Consider the following 27028-nt stretch of genomic DNA (forward strand, 5'->3'; position numbering starts at 1 on the left):
ATTAGAAAAAAAAAAACTTGTTTTTTTTAGGAAATTAAGCATGGACATGATTTCTACACATTGGTTCACACAGACACACGCACACACACACACACACACACACACACACACACACACACACACACACACACACACCAATAAGTATGTGCCTCTCTTTACTAAAGCCCACCCTCACATGTTTTACACACTCAACCCAACCCCTTCCTATCCCCTCCTCCTCTTGAGGTGGTATAGCTGTCAGACCAATCCTCCAGAGTCTATGCACCAGGGCAGAACAAGTTAAGACACAGAATGAAGGGAGGAGTAAAAATAGAAGAGTTAGGGGTTCCCATGTCAGTACCACAGGCTTGAGTTTGAGAAAAGGAGAAACTTTAAGTCAGACTTAACACCAGCCTTGATAGATGAGCTGACTCATAACAGCTGCATTTTTTTTAAATAGTAATCAGTGATACAATTCTCTAAAAGTTGCACGGGTGCTGTACGACTTTCCACAGAGCCACTGCAACTGCCTTGTCACATTGTGACTTGTACAGGTAAGTCTAAGTACTTCTCTAATCCTACTGAAACTAGTATTTTAGTATTTGTCACTGTAACTATTAGAATTCATGGAAAATATTTCTAACAGACTCAATTAATTTGAAAGTGCTTTGAATTAGAATTTTGGTAAAACAAGGAACAGACCCATGTTCCACCTTAGGGCTGTTTCTTAATTAACAAGACAAAATTATTATTCTAATAATCACAGTATGCACATAAACTTTCATTATTAGGTAATGTTTCTGCGTATGCACCAGAGAGCTCTTAATCCACTGACAAAGGCCATATTTATGTAACACTATTTATTTAACAGACCACAGGTCAATGGGTTTTGAAACTGAATCTGCAATTTAGCAATCTGCTTACAAAAAATTAAAATGGTTTGTTTCCACATTTTTGTGCATAATGTTAAAATGTGTGTATATGTGTGTACTATAAGTAGACCTCAAGGAAATACTTGCATATAGATGGATTCTATAATTAGTGACATGCCTTCAAATTAGAACAGTTCTCAGTTAGATGCTAGTGGGCTACTTTAATATCCCATATTAATGAAAAACACTTTCACATTTATAAACTATCCAGTCTCTATTAAAGCAGTTAAAATATTTACCATGTTATGCAATACTTGTTGAAGTTTTTTTTTTTTGTTGAAGCAGCCTATAAAAATCTACTATACTGTGAGCATAGGCATGGGCAGTGACTGAAAATGTCCAATCACTGCCCTATGAGTAGGGAAACAAGTAGGGTGTTGTAACAGTACAGCCTAAACTGAGGAGTATTGTAGCCTTCCAGGAATCAGTAAAGAATACTGGGATGTTGTCATATACTGTACTGTGCAAAAGTCTTTGACACCATAACTTTTTTAAATACACATTTTGTTTTAAATATTTAGCATAAACAAAATCCCAACAAAAATGCTACAGAAAATAAAAGAAAAATACTTTTCAGGCATTAAACAAAAGAATAATTGTTGGTTGTTACCTTGGAAAACAGAAGTCAATGCAAAAGTGTGAAGATTTGTAGCAGACTCGTCACAATGCTTACAAAGCTTTACAAATCCTAATGTAAAAAAAAAAAAAAAAAAGGTTTATTTCATTATTTTTGAAAGCCTATTTGCTTTTCTTTGCTTCTCAGAATTGTATTATATTTGTATCTGAAAGTTTTTATTAGTTTTTAATATTTATATAATTGAATCATTTTCTTGGATTCAGGTTTTAAGTGAAAGAATGCTGGCACACCTGCTGTCATTCAGCCGCTCTCTGGTGAGAAGGAAAAATGTGGACTGTCTGGAGGATTCCAAACTCTGTCGCTGCCTCTCCACAGTGGACCTGATCGCTCTGGGTGTTGGCAGCACACTGGGCGCTGGGGTCTATGTTCTTGCTGGAGAAGTTGCCAAAGGCAACTCCGGCCCAAGCATTGTAGTATCTTTTCTCATAGCTGCTCTGGCCTCTGTCATGGCAGGCTTGTGTTATGCTGAGTTTGGCGCTCGAGTGCCCAAGACAGGTTCTGCATATCTGTATAGCTATGTGACTGTTGGAGAATTCTTGGCCTTTATCACAGGATGGAACCTGATTCTCTCATATGTCATAGGTGAGGTAGTAGTATTGCTCTACTACTAAATGTCATCAAATTTTTATTTTGAAAAATGCGGATCTTAAATAATATATTTTTTTTAAATGTAAGGTATTTTATGCACAATATATTAAAAAAAATTTACTATCCTTTTTATTCTTAAGTTTTAAAATGTATTATCTGAAACTAAATGATCATTAGCTCTGTTATGTGACAAGTGCACTTGAACCTCTCGATAGAACATAAATCCAGCTATTAAATCTCTCAACAGATCATGATAAAAACAAAAACAACATTTTTGGATACTAAAACATCTTATGTAATTCATAATAATACATAATACATAACTTACATAATACAGTTTCTGGCAAAAACTATTGCCATACTTTATTGTAAATATATTATATATAATATTGGCCTAATATATATCATTATCATTTTATAAGAATACATTTATTTATACATTTATTTATAATTTATAAATTTTATAGAGAATAAATTTTGGACTTTTCAAATAAATCATCAAGGGTTGTATTGACTTGTACGCATTAAAAACACAAGACTGTTTTTCTTTTAATGAAGGTACGTCAAGTGTTGCCAGAGCTTGGAGTGGAACTTTTGATGAACTAATAGGGGGCCATATAGATCAGTTCTGCAAAATACACTTCAGAATGAGCATGCCTGGCCTGGCAGAGTATCCTGACTTCTTCGCAGTTTGCCTTATATTACTGCTATCAGGTATTTAAGTTTTTGACATTTACATTTAAATAAATAACCTTTTTTGGTATGCTTGACAATTTTTCTTTCATTATGTTATTATCTGTAATAAGCTGTAATAATACTATAATTTAATTAAAACTTGCTTCAGTAACAATAGATTTTTGTAGTTTAAGTTGCAGTTCTGATTAAGAGACACAGCAGGTCATACACAAGAATGCTTTATTTGTGCCTCATCATGGGGTTTTGTGTTAAGTCCTAAGTAAGTTGGCAGCTGGGCTGCTTTAAAATTCCAGATAGAATGACGTTTGAAATGGCTGGACTTAAGCAGACTATTACACTATTTCAAGAGGACATTCTGTCAATGTTTACTTTATAACAGTAAAGCCAAGTTTTTCCAAGGCCGACATGCTAAGGTAATGAGGAACACCGCTACTATACTGCATTAGAGAAGCTCAGGTTTAGAAAATGTGCTTTTCTGAATAAAAGAATCATTAGAAATTTAAATTAGATTAGAATCAAAAGAAATAAGAATTGCCGCAAAACAAAGCACTTTGATTTTATACTGAACATTTTCTTATGACTTTATTTTCCCAGGTCTTCTCTCCTTTGGGGTTAAAGAGTCAGCATGGGTCAACAAAGTCTTTACCGCAATCAACGTGCTTGTGCTTATGTTCGTCATTGTCTCTGGCTTCGTCAAAGGAGATTCCTTGAACTGGAAGATATCAGAAGAATATCTTGTCAATGTGACTATTGTGACAAGGCACGAGAGTTATATTTTTAGATGTATAAGGTTAAAAAGTGTGCAATACAAATGAGTTAATGTGGAAAAACAAAGACAACTAACTTTATTCTTGTAACTGATTATAGAAATCTATCCTACACTGATAATATTACCAGCGATTACGGTGCAGGTGGGTTTTTGCCTTATGGTTTTGGAGGGACCTTGGCTGGTGCAGCCACATGCTTCTATGCCTTTGTTGGATTCGACTGCATTGCTACAACAGGTATTCATGGCTAGACACAATCATGCCCTGTTAATAAAAGTGCTATTAATTCTGTTTTGTGAAGCAGTGCTTTAATGGCAGATTTTTCTTGGTCAGGAGAGGAGGTGAAGAATCCTCAGAGGGCTATTCCCATTGGTATAGTTGCTTCCCTGCTGATTTGCTTTTTGGCGTACTTTGGTGTGTCTGCTGCTCTTACCCTCATGATGCCGTACTATCTTCTGGATGAGAAGAGTCCCCTGCCTGTGGCCTTTGACTATGTTGGATGGGGTCCTGCTAAATATGTGGTTGCAGTAGGATCACTGTGTGCACTATCAACCAGGTAATCATCATTTCAGGCTGGGACTCGAGTCTTATTTAAGATCACCTTTTAGTGTTAAATATAAATATTATACATAATTTAATTGTTTGCCAAAAGAAAGACTGCAAGGCCTAGTTAGTACATATTGTTAAATGGGTCTCTTGTGGATTGATTCATAAATACTTTAGTAATCTATGGTGGTAATTTTTTGAAAGAGGAACAAACATAAATTGCTTTGCACTTCAATTTAATTGATGCTTCATTATTGCACTCTTTCAGGACATAAGCCTGAGCATGCAAAATTATTTTCTGTTTTCCTTGTGAACTCTTATGTAGTTCCAGAATAGTCTATATTGCAAGTTGATTTATATTAAGTTGATTCTGACTGGTAATCGGTTAATATGAGAATTTTGGTGCATACAGTCACTGGCCACTTATTTTGGAACACCACACTAATATTGGGTCTGTCCCGCTTTTATTCAAAGAATAGACTCTGTTGATTCCACAAGCTGATGGAAACATTTGTTTGGGATACTGATGGTGCTGTTTCTATTGATTTAATTGCATTAAATTGCTGCAGATTTTTAAATGCCCTTTCTAGCATGTCCCAATTGTATTTGGATCTAGTGACTGGTGGAGACCATTTAAATATTCTGCAGTCAGTGTATTGTTGATGAAAATAGTTTAAGACAACTTGCACTTGGTGACATGCAAAATTATGATAATGAAAATGGTCATTATAAGATGGTTAAAATTCTGACCTGTCCTATTTTGGTGAGCCTCTGCCCACTTTAGCCTCATATTCCTTTTCATTCCAATCAAACAAGAGCCTCTTCCACCTGTTTAATTAGTTGATCTTGGCTTTCGATAATTTCAATATCAGAGTGTAGCTTCTGCTTGGCTGGAATGAAAACCTGCACAAACCCTAAACATTTTTGTTTTGGAATGTATCTGCATGAGTTTATGCATTGTACTCTTTACCCATTTAATTGGTTGACTGAATAATTGCATGAATGATCAGGAGTACAGGTTTTCCTTTGTAAAAGTGGCCACTGAGTGTATATCATCATAAAAACATAATATACTGTAACCTTAAATCTATGGCAATGCCTTCAGGGATAATCCAGGAATACATAACTGAATGACCAAATCCCTAAATGCTGTCCAGTGTATAGTTCTTAAAGTTAATACACAAACTGAACCATTTTATAAAGCAGTAAAAAAAAAAGGTTTTTAGGGAATTGGTCTCCAGCATGTTCTTGTTCTGCTCTTTGGTGCAGTGTGGCTTGTGTTGCCTGACTAATGTGTTCGTCCCGTGCATGTCTTTGCTCTATATGCAGTCTGCTGGGCTCCATATTCCCAATGCCACGTGTAATCTATGCTATGGCAGAGGATGGGGTGCTTTTCAAAGTATTAGCCCGAATCAATCCTAAGACGAAGACCCCACTTATTGCCACAATGGCCTCCGGTATAGTTGCAGGTGAGAGCTGGAGGTGCAACTTGCAATGTAAAATTTGGCACCATGTTCCACAAGGCAAATGTGAATGTGTAACATGAAGAAAGCATTGGTGAAGTTATAGAATGAATAACCGTACAGAGATACCAAAAAATCCAAACAGAAACTTGGCAATAAAGAAAAAATCCTACACAATGCCTGCATTAACAGTAATTTACACATTCACAATTGCCAGTGGATTGATATGTGTTCTTAACTGTCAGGAATACTTTGTTTTTGAACGATGACCCCTTTTTTGTTCCTAGCCTGTTAGGGGCCATGTTTCCTCTGCCTCGTATTCTGTTTGCCATGGCACGAGATGGTATACTTTTCAGATTTCTTTCCAAAGTGAGTAAGCGTCAATCACCAGTGGCTGCCACAATGGCGGCAGGCACCATAGCGGGTAAGGAGAGAGGGACATGGCATGGACTGCTGTCTCTTTGTGTGTCGCTTGGGTTGCAGTTGCGGTGTGTGCATGACTGGGCTTGCAGTGGTATTGTTGGATGCATGCATTTTCTCTTGTGGTGAAAGGAGTGATATGCAGGTTACATCACATTGATGTCTTTTCCCTGATGCCCTGCTCTTAAATATTTTAATTAACCCAAAATTCACAAGGTAATTAATTGATAAGTCGAATCAGGTGTATTTAATGCATGTTAAGATGTATTTTTTTTTTTTTTTTTACAAAGAAAAGATTACTTATGAGGATAAGGGTTCTAACCTGAAAGTTCTTTTCTGGGAGATAAACTTTTTGTTGAACACAGAGTTCTACATAAAGCATTTAAGGCTTTCCTTTATGCTGCAGCTGTAACATTTCTATGACTGCATGTGTGATGCAAAGCAGTGGGGTTTTTCCGAAATTGGTCACACAGCTTTATAGGGGCCTTAAAGAGGAAGATAGCGTGGTGTGAGTGAAAAGAGCAATATTTGCTTTGTGATCAAGGGCAGGTGCAGCTACAAGAATTTCATTTTAGGAACAGTAAAGGATAAAAAACGTTCACGCTAGCTGGAATGAGGGAATGAGTTTTGCAAGTGTTCTAAGCATCTACATACAGCTGCATAGAGGGCAGAGTGTAGTGTAGATAACAAACTACTAGGAAGAGGTCTGCAGGAGGTCAGTTTTTGCTTTGTGAGGCCCCTGTGATTCAATCCAATCTGGGATTGCTAGCCTGCTGAGTGTTTGTAAGTTTGGACACCTGTAGCAATGCTCTGAATTAGTGCTTGTGTCTCAAATTGATCTCATACTGTACATCAGCAAAGAATTTAAATTTTCTCTTGGGATGTTAGGGATCCCTTTGGTGTTACATAATTACACAAAAACAATGCATTAATGCAGAAGGTAGAGGTGTCCAATTTTATCTATAAAAAGATCAGATTACTGCAAATTTATGCTCCATCTAAAGAGGATTCTGCCACCTGATTCTGTCTATTTAATCAGTTAATCTTTTGCCGACTATTGGCTTCCTGCTTGTTGGAATGAACATTTGCAATGATACAATCCTCTTTACAGAAATGACTGGACACCTTTGAAAAAAGCAGAGACAATTCTGTGACCACTAGTTATATTATACAGTAAAATATTTGAATAATTACATATAATGATAAAAAATAAGTCAAGAATAAGGAAATTACTTTTGTGTAGCAACACAAACATTAAGAGAATAACCTTTAGATACACAGATTGTTTCCTTATTAATAGTTGAATTACGGTTTGGAAAATGAAGAGTTCCAGATATTTTACGAGGAAAAGTTTTCAATGTATCTTTCTTTATCACTCAATTTAAATAACTTAATTGAGATTCCCAGACTTAATTGTTGTGCTCATTCTTTAAGTATTTACAGTTTGTCCTTTTCCACTTCCACTTCTAATTTAACCCCCTATATGTCTTAGCTGAAGTGAAGGATGTTTACAGCTTATGAACACAATCAGGGATTTATGGAGCAGTTTTCACCTCCTTTTTTTTTTTTTTTTTTTTTACATTTCAGAAAAGTATACAAAGAAACAGTATCTTTCCAGGGTAATCTAAAGGTTTTTTTTTTTTTTGCAATTTGTTACATTGTTTTTGTATATATTTAATACTTAATAAATTATATTTAATACACCATATTTAATACAACCTAGTTGTGTTGCCGTGAAATCCCTGGTTGTGGTTTTAGAAATGATGATGGGTGATAGTGGTAACTGTCAGATTCATAAATTTGCTTGCTGCATCCTTTTAAAAAAAAGGATGAAAAAACATTTCTGTTCATTTATACTTAAAGGTTAATAACTTAAAAGTGGTATTTTACCATAAACCAAACAGAGATAATTAATCCAAGCTACTCGTATAATGCTTATGATGCAAATATCTAGATTTTTGTCCATAGTGCCAATTATAAAATATTTTTTATGGTAAAAATTCACTTTAAACATTTGTTTTTTGCTTTTAAAGCTTTATATAGACCAACATCTAATTAATGACCCAGAATAAGTTATATCGCATGCCTACTGATAAATCGCCAATTGAATTCATAGATTGGATTGTTTGATTTGAATTGTTTGTTCTTTCTTTTTTAATGTTCTTGTTGGTGTTATTATTGTATGTAATATGGTCTTTAGAAGGTATAAACAGCATTTATATATTTTCTTAATTGCTGTGTTAATCTTTTTTTTTGTATGTATGTATATATATCCTACAGCTATCATGGCCTGCCTTTTTGACCTAAAAGCCTTAGTGGACATGATGTCCATTGGCACTCTCCTGGCATATTCTTTGGTTGCAGCTTGTGTTCTTATTCTCAGGTTTGTACTAACGGCTTCATTTACTACAATAAAAAACAAGAAGGAAGCGTAATAAAAGCATTTCAAGGTGTAAATTAAAAATTAAAATATTATAAAAATATTTCCACGATATACTGTGCATTTAATGTGTGCACAGGAATATGCATATAATCTAAAAAAAGATACGTCTTAGCGGCTTCAGTATTTCAAAGTTTTGTTTATTCAACCTTGTTTTCTCAGACAAACTCGAATTAAACAGCACACACTTAATGTATGTGTCCAGAAATCCTGAATGTGGCTACTGTTTAAAAAAAAAAAAGGACAAGTAAGAACATTGAAGAAAAAAACACAAACTCCACATGAACTAGGAGATTTCTCAACAAGTAGAAGGAGGATGTGTAGACCTTTAAGAAGAGATTAGGTGTACTGTGACCTCAAATTTTTTTTTTTTTTTCCAATGTGGTGTGCAGAATTTAATTATTGAAAAAAGGAGCCATCAGTAAAGCATGAAATAAACAAGTTTTAATAGTTTAGCATATTTGTTCATGAAGGCCTTACTGAGACCTTTAGGTTTGTTTTCTATTCAGTTTAAAATTGAAATGAACCTAAAAATAAATAAAAAAGGAAGAGTTGTGTGGGAAGGGGCAGGGCAAGCTATCAGCCAGTAAAAACAGAGCTGGTGGTAAATAATAAACAAATGATATAGGTGTTCTTAAACTAGGTAGGTGGCGCTGCTGTTTTTTTCACCACCCGAAAAGCACCTAGATTCTATTGAAATGATTATGCACATATTGTCCAGGGAAGTTTCAAAGGCGGCATAACATGGCCAATCATGTGACAGCATAATAAAATTAACATTATATTATAGGGACAGACAGTAAAGATAATCAGTCTTCTGTTTCAGGTATCGTCCTGACTCTGTGCTTGAGAGCTCTAAAACCAATGAGGTTGGGGAATCTGAGCTGACGGAGTCTGAGTCCCATCTTAATAGGCTGAAAGATGGAGAAATGTCTCTGCATACTCTCTTTAATCCTTCCCTTCAGCCCACAAAGAGCTCATCCAATGCTGTTAACATGGCTGTTGGAGTCATAGGTAAGCTTAATAGCTCTGCCCACTACTGACAAATATCTGTGATTTTGCATATGTACAGTAACTAATATATAAATTAATATATAAATAACATGATAGATTTAAGAAACCTACAGCATCAGGTTATTAGCAATATTTTTGCAGATTAAATAAGCACACAGATAATGATGCATGCATTTCCCCCTTTAACAGCTATCGTAGTGTGTGTCATGAGTGCACTTACTACACATTGTGGACAATCCATTCTTGCTTTGGAGCCCTGGGTCTTGGGAGTGCTGGCAGCATCCTTTCTCATCTTTTTTATGTGTGTTGTTTTGGTCTGTAGACAACCACAAACAAGCAAAAAGGTGTCTTTCATGGTATGTAGACTTGCAAAATGTTTAAGGTTAACAGAGTACACACTCCTAAAATAGAAATCCTCCTTATTTATTTATTTATTTATTTATTTATTTATTTATTTATTTATTTATTTATTTATTTATTTGTTTAATTGTTTCAATTTTACATTTTTTGCTAACCATGTTTTGCTGCAGATTATAAAATTTCTGCCAGTGTAAGACAACAAATGGCTATTTTTAATTGATGTACTAAGAACTTTAACTGTTAGGTATTGAAAAGAACAAGAAAGACAGGTTAGTAGTAAGTTGGGATAAAACTCTTTAGCAAAATCTTTTGACTATTAATTGTTATATGTTGTTGATTAATCATTCCAAACAAATACATGTTTTATGTTAAGAAGTCTCTAGTGAATGTAATGTGACAGATTACAATTATGTAACATTTAACCGGGGTTTTATGCCTACCTACCCACAGTATCTCCAAAAAGTGAGTACACCCCTCAAATATCATCAACCATTTTAGTACCTTCTCAAGGGACAATACTATAGAAATCAAACTTGGATATGTTTTAGAGTAGTCCTGTCAAGCAGACAAAACCATAAACATGATGAATACGACAATGTGCCTTTGCATGGTTACATGATGTAAAGCTGTTATCACTTGTTGCAAGATATTCTGACAATTATGGCTGTATAATGAGTTATTTTCAGAGAACAGTAAATCTATACTGCTATACAAGCTGCACATCGACTATTTTAAAATATATAATAGTTTCATTTCTATAGTATTGAGAAGATATACTAAGATGGTTGCTGAATTAAGATGGGTACATCAAACATTTGTGAGATACTGTACCTAATTTTGGTACCTTTATGGGTTTTTGGAAGTTAATTTCCAATACATCTTTGTTGCATTGGAAATTAACTTCCAAAAACTCATAAAGTTTGAATGACAAACTCATAAGTTACAACATAAAATTTTGTTTAAAAAAGTTTAATGCTTATAAAATTCTTACTTATAACATTAATAATAAAAGTTAAGAAATAATCCAGAAATTGCTAAATGTAGATAAAACTGAGGGAAAAACAAGAGAAAGCCTCTGTACAGTGTATGGTTCAGTAAACTGAGACTAATGTGGCGTTTCATTTATTTGACTTAACACGCATACTAAGTTTCCATGCATGTATTATTGGGCACTGCTGCAGATGTTCATTGCAGTGTTTATTTGCTCTACAGGTTCCCTTGCTACCCTTTCTGCCCATTCTGAGCATATTTGTCAATGTTTACCTCATGGTGCAGCTTAGTGGAGACACGTGGATCCGTTTTTCAGTTTGGATGGCTATAGGTAAGTGCTCTCTGGCTCTCTCTTTCTCTCTCTCTCTCTCTCTCTCGCTCTCTTTCTCTCTTACACACACAAACACACACAGACTTAAGCACACGCACACCAACACAGTATTACTCCAAGACATGACTAGTACTATTTAAATGCCTTAGATGAATACATGTTTGAGTTGTGTTTCACTCATCTACAGGTTTCCTAATTTATTTCGGTTATGGGATGTGGCACAGCAGTGAACATCAGAGGCAGCGGCAGAACACTGAAAACGCGCAAGAGAAACAGAGGATGTTTGCAAAGGAGGGTGCTGTAGACAAATACATCCAATCAGAGAAAACCAGTCAGCTTTAGAGAATGTATTGCTGTTAAAGCTGATTTTGTAACAAGCCCTTGTGCTTTACCAAATGAGAGACCAGCTCAGCTCTGAGCCCAGTATCAGATGTGGGTTGACATTGCTTTCTTTATTAAGGTGTTTTTAATTTAATGAAATATAAACCTTATCACATATAAAACCTTATCACATAAGTATGTGAGTAAGAAATGTCTTAACTCTGCAATGAGGACTGAACTTTACACGTTAACCTACTAAATGTTAACATTACAACTTTAATAGCCATTACACCTTTAAAAGGCATTTCAGATGCATATAGAAATAGCTAGAGTAACATTAGCTACCAGAGTGGCTATTGTTGGGTAGTGTACGTTTTTTTATTATTATTATAATTTAACATAAGCGTAAGTACAAATATAAAAACTAGGGGTTTTTTTGTATGTTTGCTTGTTTCATTTTTTTTTGTAGCCATGATCAGTATTCTCAATATTTGACTGCATATAGATTTTTTGCAATTAATTTATATTGCTGTGTTTAGACCTTTGTTTAAGATAAAAAATTAAATGAAAAGTTTTACTTTTAATTAATAAAACATATAATAGGGTTATAGTATTTTTATTTTATGTTGTTTTAAGATATTTCACAGACTTTTTTTGCAAATGGAGCTCTCATAATATTCAGAGATTGCTGGTATAAATGAGCTAGAGGGTTTCTACTGCTAGTACTTCTGATTTTCAAATATAAAAACTATACTTTAATTTTTGGGGTTTGCATTGGATTATTTACTTAAGGTGAAAAAATTAAGGTTGAAATTATTTGGATTTTTCTGTAGAAACATAACTATTAATGTTCCTAGGAAAATTACACAGAATTGTGTACAGAAGTAACACTGGGGCTGATTCTTTCTAATTCAGAGAGTAGATATGTCAGCATGTCAGTGACAGGTGATAAAACAGGAACTAGTGTAATGAATGGAAACAATTACATCCTGGATTATTTACATACTTTTGCCCTAAATTCCTATGGAAGTGAAACTAAAATTAGATGTACAGTGTAACTAAAGTGTGAATTTCACAATAGGACAGACCTTTAGCTTTTATATACCTTTTGATTGAAAGGGTTATAACCCTTCTGTTTACCATGTTACCAAGTACATGACATATTATGTGTAACCACCAGCCTCCACAGATCTTAATAATGTTTTATTATATTTTAAATTTCTTATGGTTACATTCCTTCTGTAATTGTTTTGCATACTTAATTATTTAGCAATTTTTTATTTTGCTATGATCTTGCTTTTTATCTTGCTATGTAACAAATTAAAAGAGTTTTGTACATTCTGTAATTTAATGTACTATTAGTAGCTTTTTTTTGTGAGTGTAGATTTATTTAAACACATTTGTAAGTAACATAAAAATACAATGTAACTTAGCTATGTGAATCAACAGTGGGATGTTGTGTGGATATTTAGATGATAGTCATGTAATACAATTTCAGCAAACGTTTGATGCCTGATTGTTTGTATAACTTTGATGACATATTTTTTAAGTATAAATATCAAAGCTGATATATTTGTATGTCAGAATTTAGATTAGATCTATATTGTTGGTTATACACAAATTGTGATTGTTCTTACAGTGTCATAGATTTGCTAGATTTCATAAAATCTCAGACTTTACAGCAACCTTTACAAAGCCCACCGATGTGACTGATTTATTTTATAGAATAAATAACAATAATGTGTAGAATAACTCTTATGGATGTCTCCTGTATGACTGAATTTGTGGCCTAATAAAACAGTATTACTGACAGATTCTGGTGAATTCACGAATTAAAGAATTCTCATTCTTTTCTACTTATGTTTAACAATAAACATTTTCCAATTTTCCATATTTAAATTTTTTTGTCACTAAATAAACCATTTACTGAGAATTATTGTACAGTATAGCTACTATCTATCTATCTATCTATCTATCTATCTATCTATCTATCTATCTATCTATCTATCTATCTATCTATCTATCTATCTATCTATCTATCTATCTATCTAACACAACCGCAACGGGTATTGTTAGCCTACAGGGTACCAGTGGAATTTAGGCTACTCTTGGCTGAAGGAGGGGAAGGAGAAGAGGAAGACGTCTACAGGAACGTCAAGGAAAGCAAAGGTTTAGGAGAGTGGAGGTTGGGGTTGGTACTTCAAATGTTGGTACTATGACAGGTAAAGGGTGAGAGGTAGCTGATATGATGGAGAGGAGAAAGGTAGACATGTTGTGTGTTTAGGAGACCAAGTGGAAAGGGAGTAAGGCCAGGAACATTGGAGGTGGGTTTAAACTGTTCTATCATGGTGTGGATGGAAAGAAAAATGGCAGTGGTGAACACGTATTTTAAGAAAAATGAGGATCATAGGGTGACATATAATAGTGGAGGAAGGTGCACACAGGTGGACTATGTTCTATGTAGGTGATGCAAGAAAAGGAGATTGGAGAATGTAAGGGGTTGGCAGGGGACAGTGTAGCTAGACAGCATCGGATGGTAGTCTGTAGGATGGTTTTGGAGGTGAAGAAGAAGAGGAGGAGAGTGAGGACTGAAAGAAAAATAAGATGGTGGAAACTGAATGCGGAAGAGTGTAGTGTGAGGTTCAGGGAAGAGGTCAGACAGGGGCTCGGTGGTGGTGAAGAGATGCTGGATGATCGGGCAACTACTGCAGAAGTGATAACAGCTAGAAAGGTACTTGGTGTGACAAATGGAAATAGAGAGGAAGACAAAGAGATGTGGTGGTGGAATGAGGAAGTGCAGGAGAGCATAAGGAATTGGGATAGACAGAGTGATGAGAAAAGTAGGCAAGAGTACAAGGAGATGCGCAGCAGGTAAAGAGGGATGTGGCGAAAGACAAGGAAAAGGCATATGAGAAGTTGTATGTGAAGTTGGACACTAAGGAAGGAGAAAAGGATTTGTACCGGTTGGCCAGGCAGAGGGACTAAGCTGGGAAAGATGTGCTGCAAGTTAGAGCAATAAAGGATGGAGATGGAAATGTGTTGACTAGTGAGGAGAGTGTGTTGAGAAAATGGAGGGAGTATTTTGATCAGCTGATGAATGAGGAAAATGAGAGGGAGAGAAGGTTGGTTGGTGTGGAGATGGTGAAGCAGGAAGTGGATAGGATTAGTAAGGAGAAAGTGAGAGCAGCAATTAAGAGGATGAAGAGTGGAAAGTCAGTTGGGCCAGATGACATACTGGTAGAAGCATGTAGATGTTTGTGCTGGTACCGATTTTTAAGAACAAGGGAGATGTGCAGACCTGCAAAAACTACAGGGGAATTAAGTTGATCAGTCACACCATGACGTTATGGGAAAGAATAGTGGAAGAGGTGACCATCTGTGAACAACAATATGGTTTTATGCCGAGGAAGAGCACCACAGATGCCTTATTTGCTTTGAGAATGTTGATGGAGAAGTATAGAGAAGGTCAGAAGGAGTTGCATTGTGTTTGTGGATTTAGAGAAAGCGTACGACAGGGTGCCAAGAGAGGAGTTGTGGTATTGTATGAGAAAAAAAGTCAGGTGTGTCAGAGAAGTATGTGAGGGTGGTGCAGGACATGTATGAGGACAGTGTGACAGGTGTGCAGCAGGAACGACAGATTGGTTCAAGGTGGAAGTTGGACTGCATCAAGAATTGGCTCTAAACCCTTTCCTTTTTGCAGTGGTGATGGACAGGTTGACGGACGAGGTCAGACAGGAGTCTTCATGGACTATGATGTTTGCGGATGATATTGTGATTTGTCATGAGAGTAGGGAGCAGGTTGAGAAGAGCCTGGAGAGGTGGAGGTACATGCTGGAGAGAAGGGGAATGAAAGTCAGTAGGAGTAAGAGAGTACATGTGTGTGAATGAGAGGGAGGGCAGTGGAGTGGTGCGGTTGCAGGGAGAAGAGTTGGAGAAGGTGGAGGAGTTCAGGTACCTGGGGTCAACAGTGCAAAGTAATGGAGAGTGTGTTAGAGAAGTGAAGAAAAGAGTGCAGGCAGGGTGGAGTGGGTGGAGAAGTGTGACAGGAGTGATTTGTGATAGAAGAGTATCTGCAAGAGTGAAAGTTTATAGGACTGTGGTGAGACCTACGATGTTGTATGGATTAGAAACAGTAGCATTGAGTAAAAGACAGGAGGTGGAGCTGGAGGTAGCAGAGCTGAAGATGTTGAGGTTTTTGTTGGGAGTGACGAGGATGCACAGGATTAGAAATGAGTTTATTAGAGGGACAGAGCATGTAGGACGTTTTGGAGACAAGGTGAGGGAGGCGAGATTGAGATGGTTTGGACATGTTTAGAGGGACATGGGGTACATCGGAAGGAGAATGCTGAGGATGGAGCCAGCAGGAAGGAGGAAAAGAGGAAGGCCAAGGAGGAGGTTTATGGATGTGATGAGGGAAGAATTGCAGTTAGTTGGGTTGAAAAAGGCAGACGTAGAGGACAGGGGGGTATGGAGACGGATGATCCACTTTGGCGACCCCTAATGGGAGCAGCCGAAGAAGAAGAAGAAGAAGAAGAAGAAGAAGAAGTAGAAGAAGAAGAAGAAGAAGAAGTAGAAGAAGAAGAAGAAATATATACATACACATAAATCTGCCCAGCAGAGGGCACCAGCGGATGGGCAGTTTAGAATTTAGAGTCAGTAGAGTAGTTTAAAATTATTACCCTCTTTTTGTGGAAGATCAAGCCCACAGTGCTTTAGAGACAGTCAATGTTTGCAGAGCTTTAAATCTGCTTTCTGCCATTCCTAAAAACTGTACAGACCCCTGGACACCTGAAAGTGTTCACTATGAATTTCTGGGTACTTCTTTTATTATCAGTATTTCTGCTGGAGGTCCAAAATGGTGAGTCTATAACACTTTTTTATTATTTACTGTTTTCCAAGTCCGATTAGGAAACAGTTATAGCTGTGGAAGAGACTGTAAATGTGTATCTTTTGTAGTTATTAGGAATGATCATGATTTTGTTGTGAGTGGTGGGGATCCCTGAGCTGAGACACAAGTTGAGTAACAAAGGTGGGGAGGGAAATAAGCATTACAGGAATTCACAAAAAATACTCAATCTTTTAGATAAAACGTTTTAGACTTAAGTTTAGCAGCAAACTGACAATAATAAAGTTCTTCGAGATGACACTAATTGGCACAGTGTAATACAAAAACACATGCAGGTAGTTTATATTATTTAACTTAAACTTGCAAGATTCCTGGTGTCTGTGCATTAACATAAAGAGAAAAAAGAAAGTTCCTGCAATGCTGTTTGTTCAGCTGTGGATTTGTACTGTAGTGCAAAATGGAGTTTCTTTCCAGATGCTGCTCTGTTCCTGCTGCTCTGTACTTGTTCTCTACTCACTGACTCTTACTGGAAAATGAGATATTCTCTTAGCTGGTTCTCTCTAATTTCTAAACAAAGCGTCCGTATCTACACACTCGCCATGTTATCCTGTTTCCTTCTCATTTACAAGCAAAGATGAGCAATTCTGATAATGGTTTGACATACCACTTCTTTTTCATGCTAATCCAGGTGTAAGTCAAGAGACCAAGAATAAGAAAGATGCCAATTTTAGACCAGGGCGAAAGAAGGGCAAGGGTCGTTACCCCAAAGTAAAAGACAAAGAAGTAGGAGGTAAACTTCAGTCCATTCTCACCCAGGTTCTGGAAAAAGGCCGCTTTCTTCGTCTAAGTGACCATACAATCTTGAATTCTGGAAAAACACTGGAACTAAGATGCAAAGGCAGCAAGATTGGCTGGGCATACCCATCTTATTTGGACACTTTTAATGACACCCGTTTCAGGTACTTTAATCATTTGTTTAGCTGCTTCATCCACAAATCACAATCAAGTTAAAATTGTTAATTTTGATCTAGCGATCATATTTATCTCATGGGAACGAAAGCCAGAAAGAGTAAAGAAACAATCAACACCAAATGCTTGTTTCTAGAGCAAGAAAAACTGCATCAAATACAGATTTGGATCTTTAATGAACAGTTAACTATAACTACCTGATATACCTTACAGCAGATCTTCCAACAGATTAAAGAGTATGTATAAGCATACATTGTGTTTTAGATTTTTAAAATTTCAGCTTTCGTCCTTGTTTCTTGTGTTAGCATTGAACAGAATGATAAGTTTAGTCAGTTGACCCTGAAGTCACCTTCTCCTGCTGATACGGGAGAATACAGCTGCTGGGTGATACTCTGTGATGGTGATGAGTGTGAAAAGGACACAGATCGCACTTCCACCTCTTATATATACTTTACAGGTACAACATATCTTACTGTACCAGGGAAAAAAATCTTGATTATATTACAATATTGTTTTTGTAACTTAGAAAACATCATTGCTGATCGTGCAAATGTCTTTATCTTTTTACCAAGACAAAGATGAGCTTTTTGTCCCATCACCCATCCACTTTGAAATTGTGTTTATGCGGCCTGATATACCTGCAACGGTGCCCTGCCGAGTCACATCCCCTAAGACCACTGTGTCCCTACACCGAGAAATGCCTCCAGAGGAGATACAGGCTGATGGGAAACTTATCTCCTACAACCCTACCAAAGGTTTTATTCTGCAGAGCCCCAGCCTTGAGTACACAGGGGCTTTTTACTGCAAGGCTAAGAGCACTACAAAGACCACACCACAGGTCTCCAATAAGTACCAGCTGCTTTATCTTGAAGGTCAGAAAGATTTTACAAATAAACATAAAATGTGAAAATTGATGGCTGAACATTTAGATCTGAAAACACCGAACATAAGTAATATGGACTAAATCAAACAAACAAACAAGCAGATACCTTTATCAAATATGTTTTTTCCTATTTTTCACTCTAGTACCCAGTGGTCCCCCATATGCAACTATTCAAGCCTCCTCAATTCTAGTGACTGGAGGGGACCTTTTTAACATTACCTGCACTGTTTTGGGTGAGCCCGAAATTGATGTTAAATTCATCTGGACCTATCCAGGACAGGTAAACAACACAGTACTTTCTGTTAAAGAGACAAGACTTATTGCTTGAAAATGTTATATATTCTGTAAAAAGTATATGTATAAAATACAGTGGGTGCAAAAATGGATGTATGAGCTATAAGTTAAACTAAGCTTATTGTAGTTCTACTACTAGTAGTAGAAATATTAATAATAATAATAATATATATATATATATATATATATATATATATATATATATAATAGAAAATACAAAAATGTTTATTAGTAATAACACTGAAGCAAGTTGAGGGGTAAAGACATCAGATGTTCAGGTGATGAATAACGATTGCAGGATACATTATACCAACAGTGCCTTATATTTAAATAGAGACTATTTTTTGCAGGGAGTCTTTCTCAGATTGTTATTGCTGTGTTTTAAATGGTTACAGAATAGAAAAAAAAAAAACATTAAAAGAAAGACAGTACAGCCTTGTGATATGTACAATACAAAAACTTGAAACTGTTATATAAGCTATATTAATTATATTTAATTTAATGCAAAGTTCAGCATCCAGTAGCAAATTGCAATGTTTTATTTTGTCTTGTAACTGACTCACTGGGCTCTCATTGCATAACACTGAAATAAAAATTATTTGTAAATGTTCTGAGAGTCTGGATTGAGTGAGTGGTACATTTATGTGCTGTTCTATAATTCTGTATCTACAGTTACATTAGAGTGAAGGTGTTTTTAAATAATTTCAAACTTCTTCCTCTATAACATGAGATTTTTTCCCACCTGTGATAAAGTTTCCACCCTCACCCACAGTGTCATACCTGCTCCTACCAAAGACTCAGTGTTTAGTCTGTGTATGGCACGCAAAAGCCCCCAGGAAGTCAAACACAATCTTTCAAAAGTTCTCCTCATTACTGTACCCCAATCACTTTCACTTTAGACTCTGTGCCATTTAACTGAAAGCTTGTATTTGCAAATTGATAATTAATTAATGCACACAATCTAAGCAAACTCACCCTGAATTACTTTCTTGTTTTCCCATCAAAGGACCAGAGGCCTGTGATTATTCAGGACTCCCGGAGGCTGATAAACAGGGGTGTGGGCCAAATTGTGCGCATTTCCCAAAGTGTCATGATCGTGGATGATGTGGAGACTATCGATTTTGGGACATACATATGCACAGCTAAAAATCCCCATGGAGAAACCTCAGTGGCCACACAAGTGAACTTATTAAGCCATTAGAGGAAAAAAAATGACTCTCTTTATACATCAGGTATCTTGCTCCTTGCTTTTGTTGATGCCTTTGTCAAGAGAAAAAAAAAAGACTTTTCATGGCAAAGGGTAAAAAATGCAAGATAATATAAAATGCAAATAACATTCTCACTGTTCATAATACCCACAAATGCTTCCTATAGTGAAAATAGCACAACCAATGGTTTATCAAAGAGTTTAACTATGAACTATGCTTTTTAAAATGCTACAATTATCTGTATCTCAATATTAACATGGTCTTGCATTGCTGTAAGTGAAAATAAAATAAGCTGATGGTGGAGCTTGTGGTGGAAAGTGTGCTAAGCCTCTAATGGACTCCGTATGTGGAATGTGGAGTGCAGAGTGGAGCCTGTGCTTATTTTTGGTTCTGTGTTATACACTCTTCATTTTCCATGTTTTTCCTTGACCAGTCATACCTAAGCCTTCTGTAACTTTACATTTGTCCTGGTAGCATCATTCCATACACAAAACCATTACATTCTAAAAGGTTCCTACTAATGAAAATACTTGACTAAAGTTGCATATTTGAAATAAACAAATCAAGTGATTTTAATGACTTTATTTTAATTGTAAATTTATTTAAAATAAGAAAAACAACAAAAAAAAAGAAAAAACAGGTTCACACCAATAAACTTACACAAATATTTTTGCGACACACATAACCAAGTTCCACATTAACTCAGTTTCTTTTTGCTTTCACATCCAAACCATATTCACTCATGAAATAGTCAATACTTAAAGCTGCAGGAGGCGAGTTTCAACACTGGGGGTTGCTCTTGAGGCCACTTAAACATGCACAAACAGTCATATACGTTGGTCCATGGTCATAAAGAATGATTAAAGAAAAAGGACAAACAAAAAAAGTCCTAGGTCAACAGTACTGAACAATCCTAAACCCGTATTCATGTTTAAAACACACACACTGACTTTCATTTACTGAAGTAGCATGTTATTGGACTGACTAATTCTCTGAAATATCATATATACCATTTATTAGTCTTCAGTTTGTGGGACATCGTCTTTAAAACAAAAATTGTAATTCAAATATTCTAATATTGATTCAAAACCCAGAGATTACATCTGCATCCCTTAAGCATGTTCCTAATACTACTACATGGGGCTACCATTTCATCTATGCCTATGAAAATGACTTGTGTAAAAATGGCATGTTTACATTAAATATTTCTCCCCCGCAATATTTCATACCTCAGTATTCAAAAAGAGGGAGGGGGTGCGAGGAGTTAATCATCTTTAAATGGTCAAGAAGCATCTGGAAAGGTTTTATGCATATCATTCTAGGAATTTGTTTTTGTAGTGATGGAATACAAGTCCTGGCAAAAAGCTGCTGGTGATACAAGAAAAAAAAAAAAAACACAACGTATCACTATTTAGATATTACACAGGTCTTATGCATAGAAACTGAAGACAGTTGTATGAAGTTCTAATGGCAAAAAAAGAGGAGAAATTATGTACAAGCCCTGAGATATATATATATATATATTTTTTTTTTCTTCAGCAATCAAACGTGAAAGGCAAAGTACAAAAAGGTGGCCTAATTGATTAAGTGCTTCTGTGCAATCCTTTAATCAGTTATAAAAGTCTTTCAACTGTACAAAGTACACCTGAGAGTAGATCCATTTTGGATTAATGTCCTTCAGGTGACAGGTTGTGGACCCACACGACTAATATAGCCTTCAGTGTCGACACGAACTCTGTCCCTGGCGTCTGAGTGTTTGAGAAGCTGCTTCCTCGAAGCTGAAGACCAGTGTTATCTTGGGGAAACTGGGGGGCTGGAGAAAATGCCTGAGTGCTGAGGGGACTGCAGAGTCATGGAGGTGGAAGAGGGAGACATTTTGCGGGGACTGCTCAGATCTCCATTCTGTAGTTTCCACAGCAGCTCCTCATTTTCCATTGATAGACGCTTATTCACTTTCGTCTCTTTCTGAAGTGATTCCTGCAGGACCGCCTGCTCTGTGGACAGTTGCCTAGTGGGTGAAAACAGGCACATGAACCTTAATTAAACTATAAGTATACAATCCTCTGCAAAAATGTACCAAGTGCAAAACGGTAAAATATGAACCTTTTTATAGTATTAACAAAAGTAGAACATTTGGTTAGGAAATCAGCAAAATGTACACAAATACTGTAAGACTTTGATTGGCTATATTAGGTGTAAAAAACAAAAAACAAATAGTGATTAAACTTTATAAAAAAAATTATAGTAATGAGAATAATAATAATAATACACACACACACACACACACACACACACACACACACACACACACACACACACACACACACACACACACACACACACACACACACACACACACACACACACACACACACACACACACACACAAAATTTTGTGCTTGGCTCAGTTTTTTGCCCAGTAATGCAGTATTAATTACAAATATAAGGAAGCAAAAACCAAACAGAAAATAAAAATAAATATCCAAAGAAAAAGTCCACAAAAAAATCCAAACCACAAACTCATAAAAAACTAAAGTTAGAAAGACAAACCAAACCTTGACAATGCAGCATGCTTGTCCATCCTGGCTTTTAGATCTTCATTTTCTTGCTGGACTTTCTTAAGGCATTCATCAAGCTTCACATTTTTCTCCAGCTAGAATAATGCAATTAAACACAAACATTGTATAAAATGAAATACCAGCGATCAAGTCTGCTTTATCCACAAATGTAAGAACTCTAAATGAAACAAGGACCCAAATCAAAGTTGAACTCACCAGTTTGTCCAATTGCATCAGTTTCTTATCTTGTTGGTGAATCTGCTTGTTCTTAATGTCCAGCACCACTTTCAGACTTTCTAGCTCTTGCTCCAGATAGAGGGTGTGAGAGTCCTTCTGGAAATATTAAAAGTTTAAGTAAAAAGCACTCTTACCTATATTTTCTCCAATACATACATATATAGAAGCTCTATTATGAATATAAAAAGCTACAAAGAGTTCCTTTTTTAAACAGTAACTAGCATGTGCGAGTCAGACTGATCTTGTGGCTTAAAGTCACATTGACATTATGTAATAAGTCATTATGTAGTGACAGAAAGGCAACAGAGACTGGGTTGATGATATGCTATCTATTTATAGAAGGTTTGGCAAAGCATTGGAGGGCTCTTATCTAAATCCTCTTTCAAAAGGCTAGGGGGGCCCCACTTCATGTGAATCAGACAAGACCGTCTAACATTAACCTGCCACTCCAAAAAATACTGATAGACTCTAAATGGAAAGTGTTCTACAGATTTGCTAATCAGTGGGTGCTATTCCTGTTGACTTGATAGCATATATAAACAGTACAAGATAAGTGAAGGTCTGAGGGGCAAAAAAACAAAACAAATAAAAAAAAAAAACCCGTACCTGACATTTCTCAGCCAGTGCCTTTCTTCGTTCCTCCTCTGCTTTCAGCCTCTCACTAAAGTAGCCGTTTGTTGTAGTGAGCTCCTCGATTTGACTCTGATGAAGGCAAAATATGTCTCTGTCAGTTTCCTTTCATTCCATCACACATTGTATAGTTGATTACATTGTGAGGCTAAGCAATATGTATATGGATTGAGTTCTCACTGGCTAAACTCCTTTTATACATATAACCATAGCTAACGAACTCGATTTGGCGAAATGAGCATTTCATCGTGACTTCTTACAGATAACGTCGCTTCTGTGTCTTTTTGCATTTTTTCCAGAGCTTGCATCTCCTGCTCATGAGACTTTTTAAGTTCTGAAAGAGAAAAGAAAATCTCAGCATAGTTTTTATTTCTGTATATATTAGCGGTTAGCTAACAGTGTGGGTGGAGAGAGAGAGAGAGAGAGAGAGAGAGAGAGAGAGAGAGAGAGAGAGAGAACACTAATTTTAGTCACCTTCAAAAGATTCTTCATAGTGCTGTTTAAGGCCCTTAACCTTCTCTTCATGGTTTTCTTCCAGTACTTTCTGCATCGCCTCATGTTTGTAGCTTAATTCCTCAAGCTACACAGGCACAAAAACACACTTTTAGTATCAGAAGCACTCCTGGCAAATATTTGAGGCATTCAGCGACGGTAGCTTGTGAGCCTAAAGAGAAATCTTTTGCATGTGAATGTGCAAACAAAGTACCATTGAAATAATCCTCATAGAATTGAAATAGTTTTCTGAAAGAGTTTTACAGCAAAGTAGATGATGTGAACAAATGTTTTACAATGACACTGCAAAAAATCTACATTAAAGCCATCTTTCCCCTTTACCTGTTGCTTCATCAAGGCTTTGTTCTTCATTGTTTCTTCCTGATACGTCTGTTGGATTTTCTCCCATTCGGTTGTGTAGAAAGTTTTCAGTCTTTCCTCCAGGTCAGCCAGGTCCAGGTGGTGTTGTTCCTGCACTTTCTCCAACACTTTATCGTAAGCTGCATTCAGCTCCTCCTTCTCCTTCTCTAGACGCTCGCATGATTGCTCCCAGTTCACTGTGGAGCACATTTACTTCTTTAATTCATGCTGTTAAGTTTATGGTTACATGCATTTTGTGTGTCATTCTGCTGTGTTACAGCTAAAATGTGTGTAAACATTATAAATGCACAATGCAGTTGTTTTAACCTTATGATGTCCGGTGCAAGAGTAAAGGATCACCGTGCACTAAATCTGGAAAGGACAAGTTGCTGGCGCTAAAGCACATTTGCTGTCTTGACATAAGGTTCTGCCAATACTCCGTTGTGTGATTCATTTGAAAAGCATTCTTCCTGGCACACAGTTGTTACTGCACTTACAGCATCTTTGACACCAGTACAAAGTTAAGCTATAACAGTGGATGTAATATCATGCAAGAATAGTTAATAAAAATAAATACATCTATAGGAGGGTAATGCAAGTGTGAATAAAATACAAAAATATTATGCTTATTTGTCAAAACTCATACTTTTACACATAGCAAAGATGGAGATTTGTGAATAGCTTCTCTTATTGCTGATAATAGATGCATCTTAACTCAGGCCCAGAGGGGGGTATACACACACACACACACACACACACACACACACACACACACACACACACACACACACACACACACACACACACACACACACACACACACACACACAGCTGCTGTTCTTTATCCACACACTTAACCGACTGCTGGAATCACAGCTGCAACTTCTTGTGTTCTAAGACATGTGTGAGGCCGCAGTGTCAACAATATAATAAAACAAGAGCCTACATGCAGCTCTGATTGCTAGATCTGAAATGATTGCAAGCATCCTTTAGCATTTGACAACTTGAAAGTGTTTCTTACTATATCTGCAACAGCGTCACAAGTTTGGCAAAAAGACAGACAGCTGTGACCTTTACAATTAAACACATTCTGCCTGTAGGATCTGACATCAGTATCTCAAATCCAAAGGGAAAAAACCCTGAAATGAAAATCTTTTAGAATGCTTATTCACAGTACAGAATGAGTCACTGACCCTCATCTGACTTTAATCAGAAATAAAGAGGAGGTTTCTTGAGTTCAGTCGATTTGTTGCTGTAACACACAACAGTCTGTTAAACAACCCTTGGGCCGAACAGTCACGCCCTGTGTAAATACCTTAATCAAATCATGTTTATACTAGGAGCAATCATAAAGGAGTCATGAGCTCAAACTAGGGGGTGTAGAACAAAAACTGTTCCAGGGACAACAGAGAAGCCTGAATCATCAATAACTAATGGATGGATGCATTTCATAAATCTGCAGAGTAATTCTATTACAGGGGGTAAATTTATGCTGCAGACCTCAGATGCACGGCCTATAAATAATCCAAATAATGTGAGTGAATGGAAAAGTAACTGATACACATCAGGAGTGTTTGTCACTGGGGAAAAGGGGATGGGGGAAAAAGACTAAGAGTTGTTATAGGGTCATAAAAAGCAAGCAGGCTAGCAGACATTTATGAAGATAACTCAACAGGTATGGCCTGATCATAATTGCTAACTTACATTATCTTTTAGGGAGATCTTGTACAGCTAGTCAAATACAACAGGTAGTGATGCTATGGTAATTTTCTTTGGGAACAATGTGCTAGTTTATGGCAAGGTTTGATGGTCATCTTATAAACTAGATTAGGTGTGTTAGGAGTTGGAGGAAAAAACACTTTGAACTATGCAAGACACTGAATCTCTTCGACTGGAGTGTAGAATCCCTGCACTGAACCAAAGCATTACGTTACAGTAAATGGATCTTCCCTAATGAAGAGGTTATAAATGTGAAGTGTACTGACAGTGAGGGAAATTGCATATAATTCTCAAAGCTTTTAAGTGTAGAGTGGGCAACATTTCCCTCATGAGCTATAATCAGTGTTACCCTGATAAACGGTTTTGTAACGGACACGCCAAAGCTAATGCATGTAGACAGGAGAGTTTACGGAAGCCTTCGAGAGCAATCTACATTAGTGTGGTTTACAAGACTCTGGCTTTTTATATGGCCAGTCTGGAGAGAAGTCAGCCAGAGCAAGTGAACTTCAGTGAGTTTACTGTAACAATACCTCACGTTGGTCTTAAATAGCTAGTGGAAATCAATATTTGAAACCTTGTACAGGTAGCTGGATAACACTCAATATTAGTATGGCTCATGTTGCGAAGGGGCCAACAGGATCCATGTGGGGGGTCCTAAGCCTCTCTAAATGTCTGGAATGTGATAAGAGGCCAAGATAGCAGGATTACAGTTATATACAGGATTATAAAATGCTGAAAAGAATGCAATAAATGTGGAAAAAATACAATTCCCTTATAAGCCAGTCATTACAGCTTGTGTCAGGCATTGACAGACTTCATTTCAAAACCAAGCAGCTTCAAATGTTACCCATTCATTTTATTGAAGGTTGTTCATTACACATTAATGGTTTTTAACTTTCTAAGTCAGAATGAAAATGACTCTGAAACATAGAAAAATTAATTCTGTATATCACAAATACCAGACATATCGAACTTTGACATATCTAAAGTGCACCTATTCTGCATAAAGAACAAAGCAACGGTGACATTCTAAATACAGTAGTGAAGAAGGTGCTCAGGCCATGACAAACAGATCTGGTTGTACCAATCAAACAACAGATTATGCCTCAGTCATTGCATTTATAGAAGAGCAAATAAAAGGCAATAAAAGATTGGCTTTGTAACTGATAATCACCAAAGAGGAGTTAATACTATGCATACTCAAGCCTGTTGCACTACCACCACCTCTGCTCCTGTAACTTAGTGTATTTAAACCTGTAGAAATTCTTATTTCCTTTAGACATAAACAAGGCTTTGGCCTTGGGGTACAAGTGCATGTTAGAACGGATGACATTCCCCCAGATCCCAT

The 27028-nt window shown here is 36.5% G+C and overlaps 3 protein-coding genes across 6 annotated transcripts in view; 2 read left to right on the top strand and 1 right to left on the bottom strand.

Moving 5' to 3' along the window:
* Nucleotides 1-257: 257 nt before the first annotated feature.
* On the top strand, nucleotides 258-13242 carry slc7a2 (solute carrier family 7 member 2). Of its 2 annotated transcripts, none has more exons than XM_046850240.1 (12): nucleotides 258-533; nucleotides 1752-2130; nucleotides 2695-2850; nucleotides 3427-3592; nucleotides 3700-3836; nucleotides 3933-4155; nucleotides 5475-5614; nucleotides 8309-8411; nucleotides 9295-9482; nucleotides 9672-9838; nucleotides 11055-11163; nucleotides 11351-13242. In XM_046850240.1, exons 2-12 carry the CDS (start codon nucleotides 1767-1769, stop codon nucleotides 11503-11505), a joined length of 1908 nt encoding a protein of 635 aa, XP_046706196.1. In that variant the 5' UTR covers nucleotides 258-533; nucleotides 1752-1766; the 3' UTR covers nucleotides 11506-13242. The 2 variants fall into 2 exon arrangements, with proteins under 2 accessions (XP_046706196.1, XP_046706197.1); XM_046850241.1 differs by lacking the exon at nucleotides 5475-5614 and adding an exon at nucleotides 5896-6032.
* Nucleotides 13243-16106: 2864 nt separating this feature from the next.
* On the top strand, nucleotides 16107-19987 carry pdgfrl (platelet-derived growth factor receptor-like). The gene is made up of 6 exons (XM_046849367.1): nucleotides 16107-16342; nucleotides 17019-17289; nucleotides 17605-17756; nucleotides 17872-18171; nucleotides 18326-18462; nucleotides 19483-19987. Exons 1-6 carry the CDS (start codon nucleotides 16288-16290, stop codon nucleotides 19675-19677), a joined length of 1110 nt encoding a protein of 369 aa, XP_046705323.1. The 5' UTR covers nucleotides 16107-16287; the 3' UTR covers nucleotides 19678-19987.
* Nucleotides 19988-21226: 1239 nt separating this feature from the next.
* The window catches only part of mtus1a (microtubule associated tumor suppressor 1a), a 16799-nt gene continuing 10997 nt past the window's right edge, over nucleotides 21227-27028 (bottom strand). For 2 of the 3 annotated variants that reach the window (XM_046849364.1, XM_046849366.1), the window contains 7 exons: nucleotides 23944-24158; nucleotides 23584-23689; nucleotides 23370-23443; nucleotides 23086-23181; nucleotides 22459-22575; nucleotides 22240-22337; nucleotides 21227-21692 (listed from right to left, as the gene is read on the bottom strand). In XM_046849364.1, coding sequence (XP_046705320.1) covers nucleotides 21476-21692; nucleotides 22240-22337; nucleotides 22459-22575; nucleotides 23086-23181; nucleotides 23370-23443; nucleotides 23584-23689; nucleotides 23944-24158 — 923 coding nt within the window. In that variant the 3' untranslated portion in view covers nucleotides 21227-21475. The remainder of the gene's footprint in view (nucleotides 21693-22239; nucleotides 22338-22458; nucleotides 22576-23085; nucleotides 23182-23369; nucleotides 23444-23583; nucleotides 23690-23943; nucleotides 24159-27028) is intronic. The other variant, XM_046849365.1, reaches the window with a different exon arrangement.

Source organism: Silurus meridionalis, chromosome 5 (assembly GCF_014805685.1).
Source record: "Silurus meridionalis isolate SWU-2019-XX chromosome 5, ASM1480568v1, whole genome shotgun sequence".
Classification (NCBI taxonomy): domain Eukaryota; kingdom Metazoa; phylum Chordata; class Actinopteri; order Siluriformes; family Siluridae; genus Silurus; species Silurus meridionalis.

Coding starts and splice junctions, on each gene's coding strand:
- slc7a2 (XM_046850240.1), top strand. CDS start 1,767: ATGCTGGCACACCTGCTGTCATTCAGCCGCTCTCTGGTGAGAAGGAAA. Junction 2,131..2,694: donor GATTCTCTCATATGTCATAG/GTGAGGTAGTAG, acceptor CTTTTAATGAAG/GTACGTCAAGTGTTGCCAGA. Junction 5,615..8,308: donor GGCCTCCGGTATAGTTGCAG/GTGAGAGCTGGA, acceptor TATATCCTACAG/CTATCATGGCCTGCCTTTTT.
- pdgfrl (XM_046849367.1), top strand. CDS start 16,288: ATGAATTTCTGGGTACTTCTTTTATTATCAGTATTTCTGCTGGAGGTC. Junction 17,757..17,871: donor CTCTTATATATACTTTACAG/GTACAACATATC, acceptor CTTTTTACCAAG/ACAAAGATGAGCTTTTTGTC. Junction 18,172..18,325: donor CCAGCTGCTTTATCTTGAAG/GTCAGAAAGATT, acceptor TTTTCACTCTAG/TACCCAGTGGTCCCCCATAT.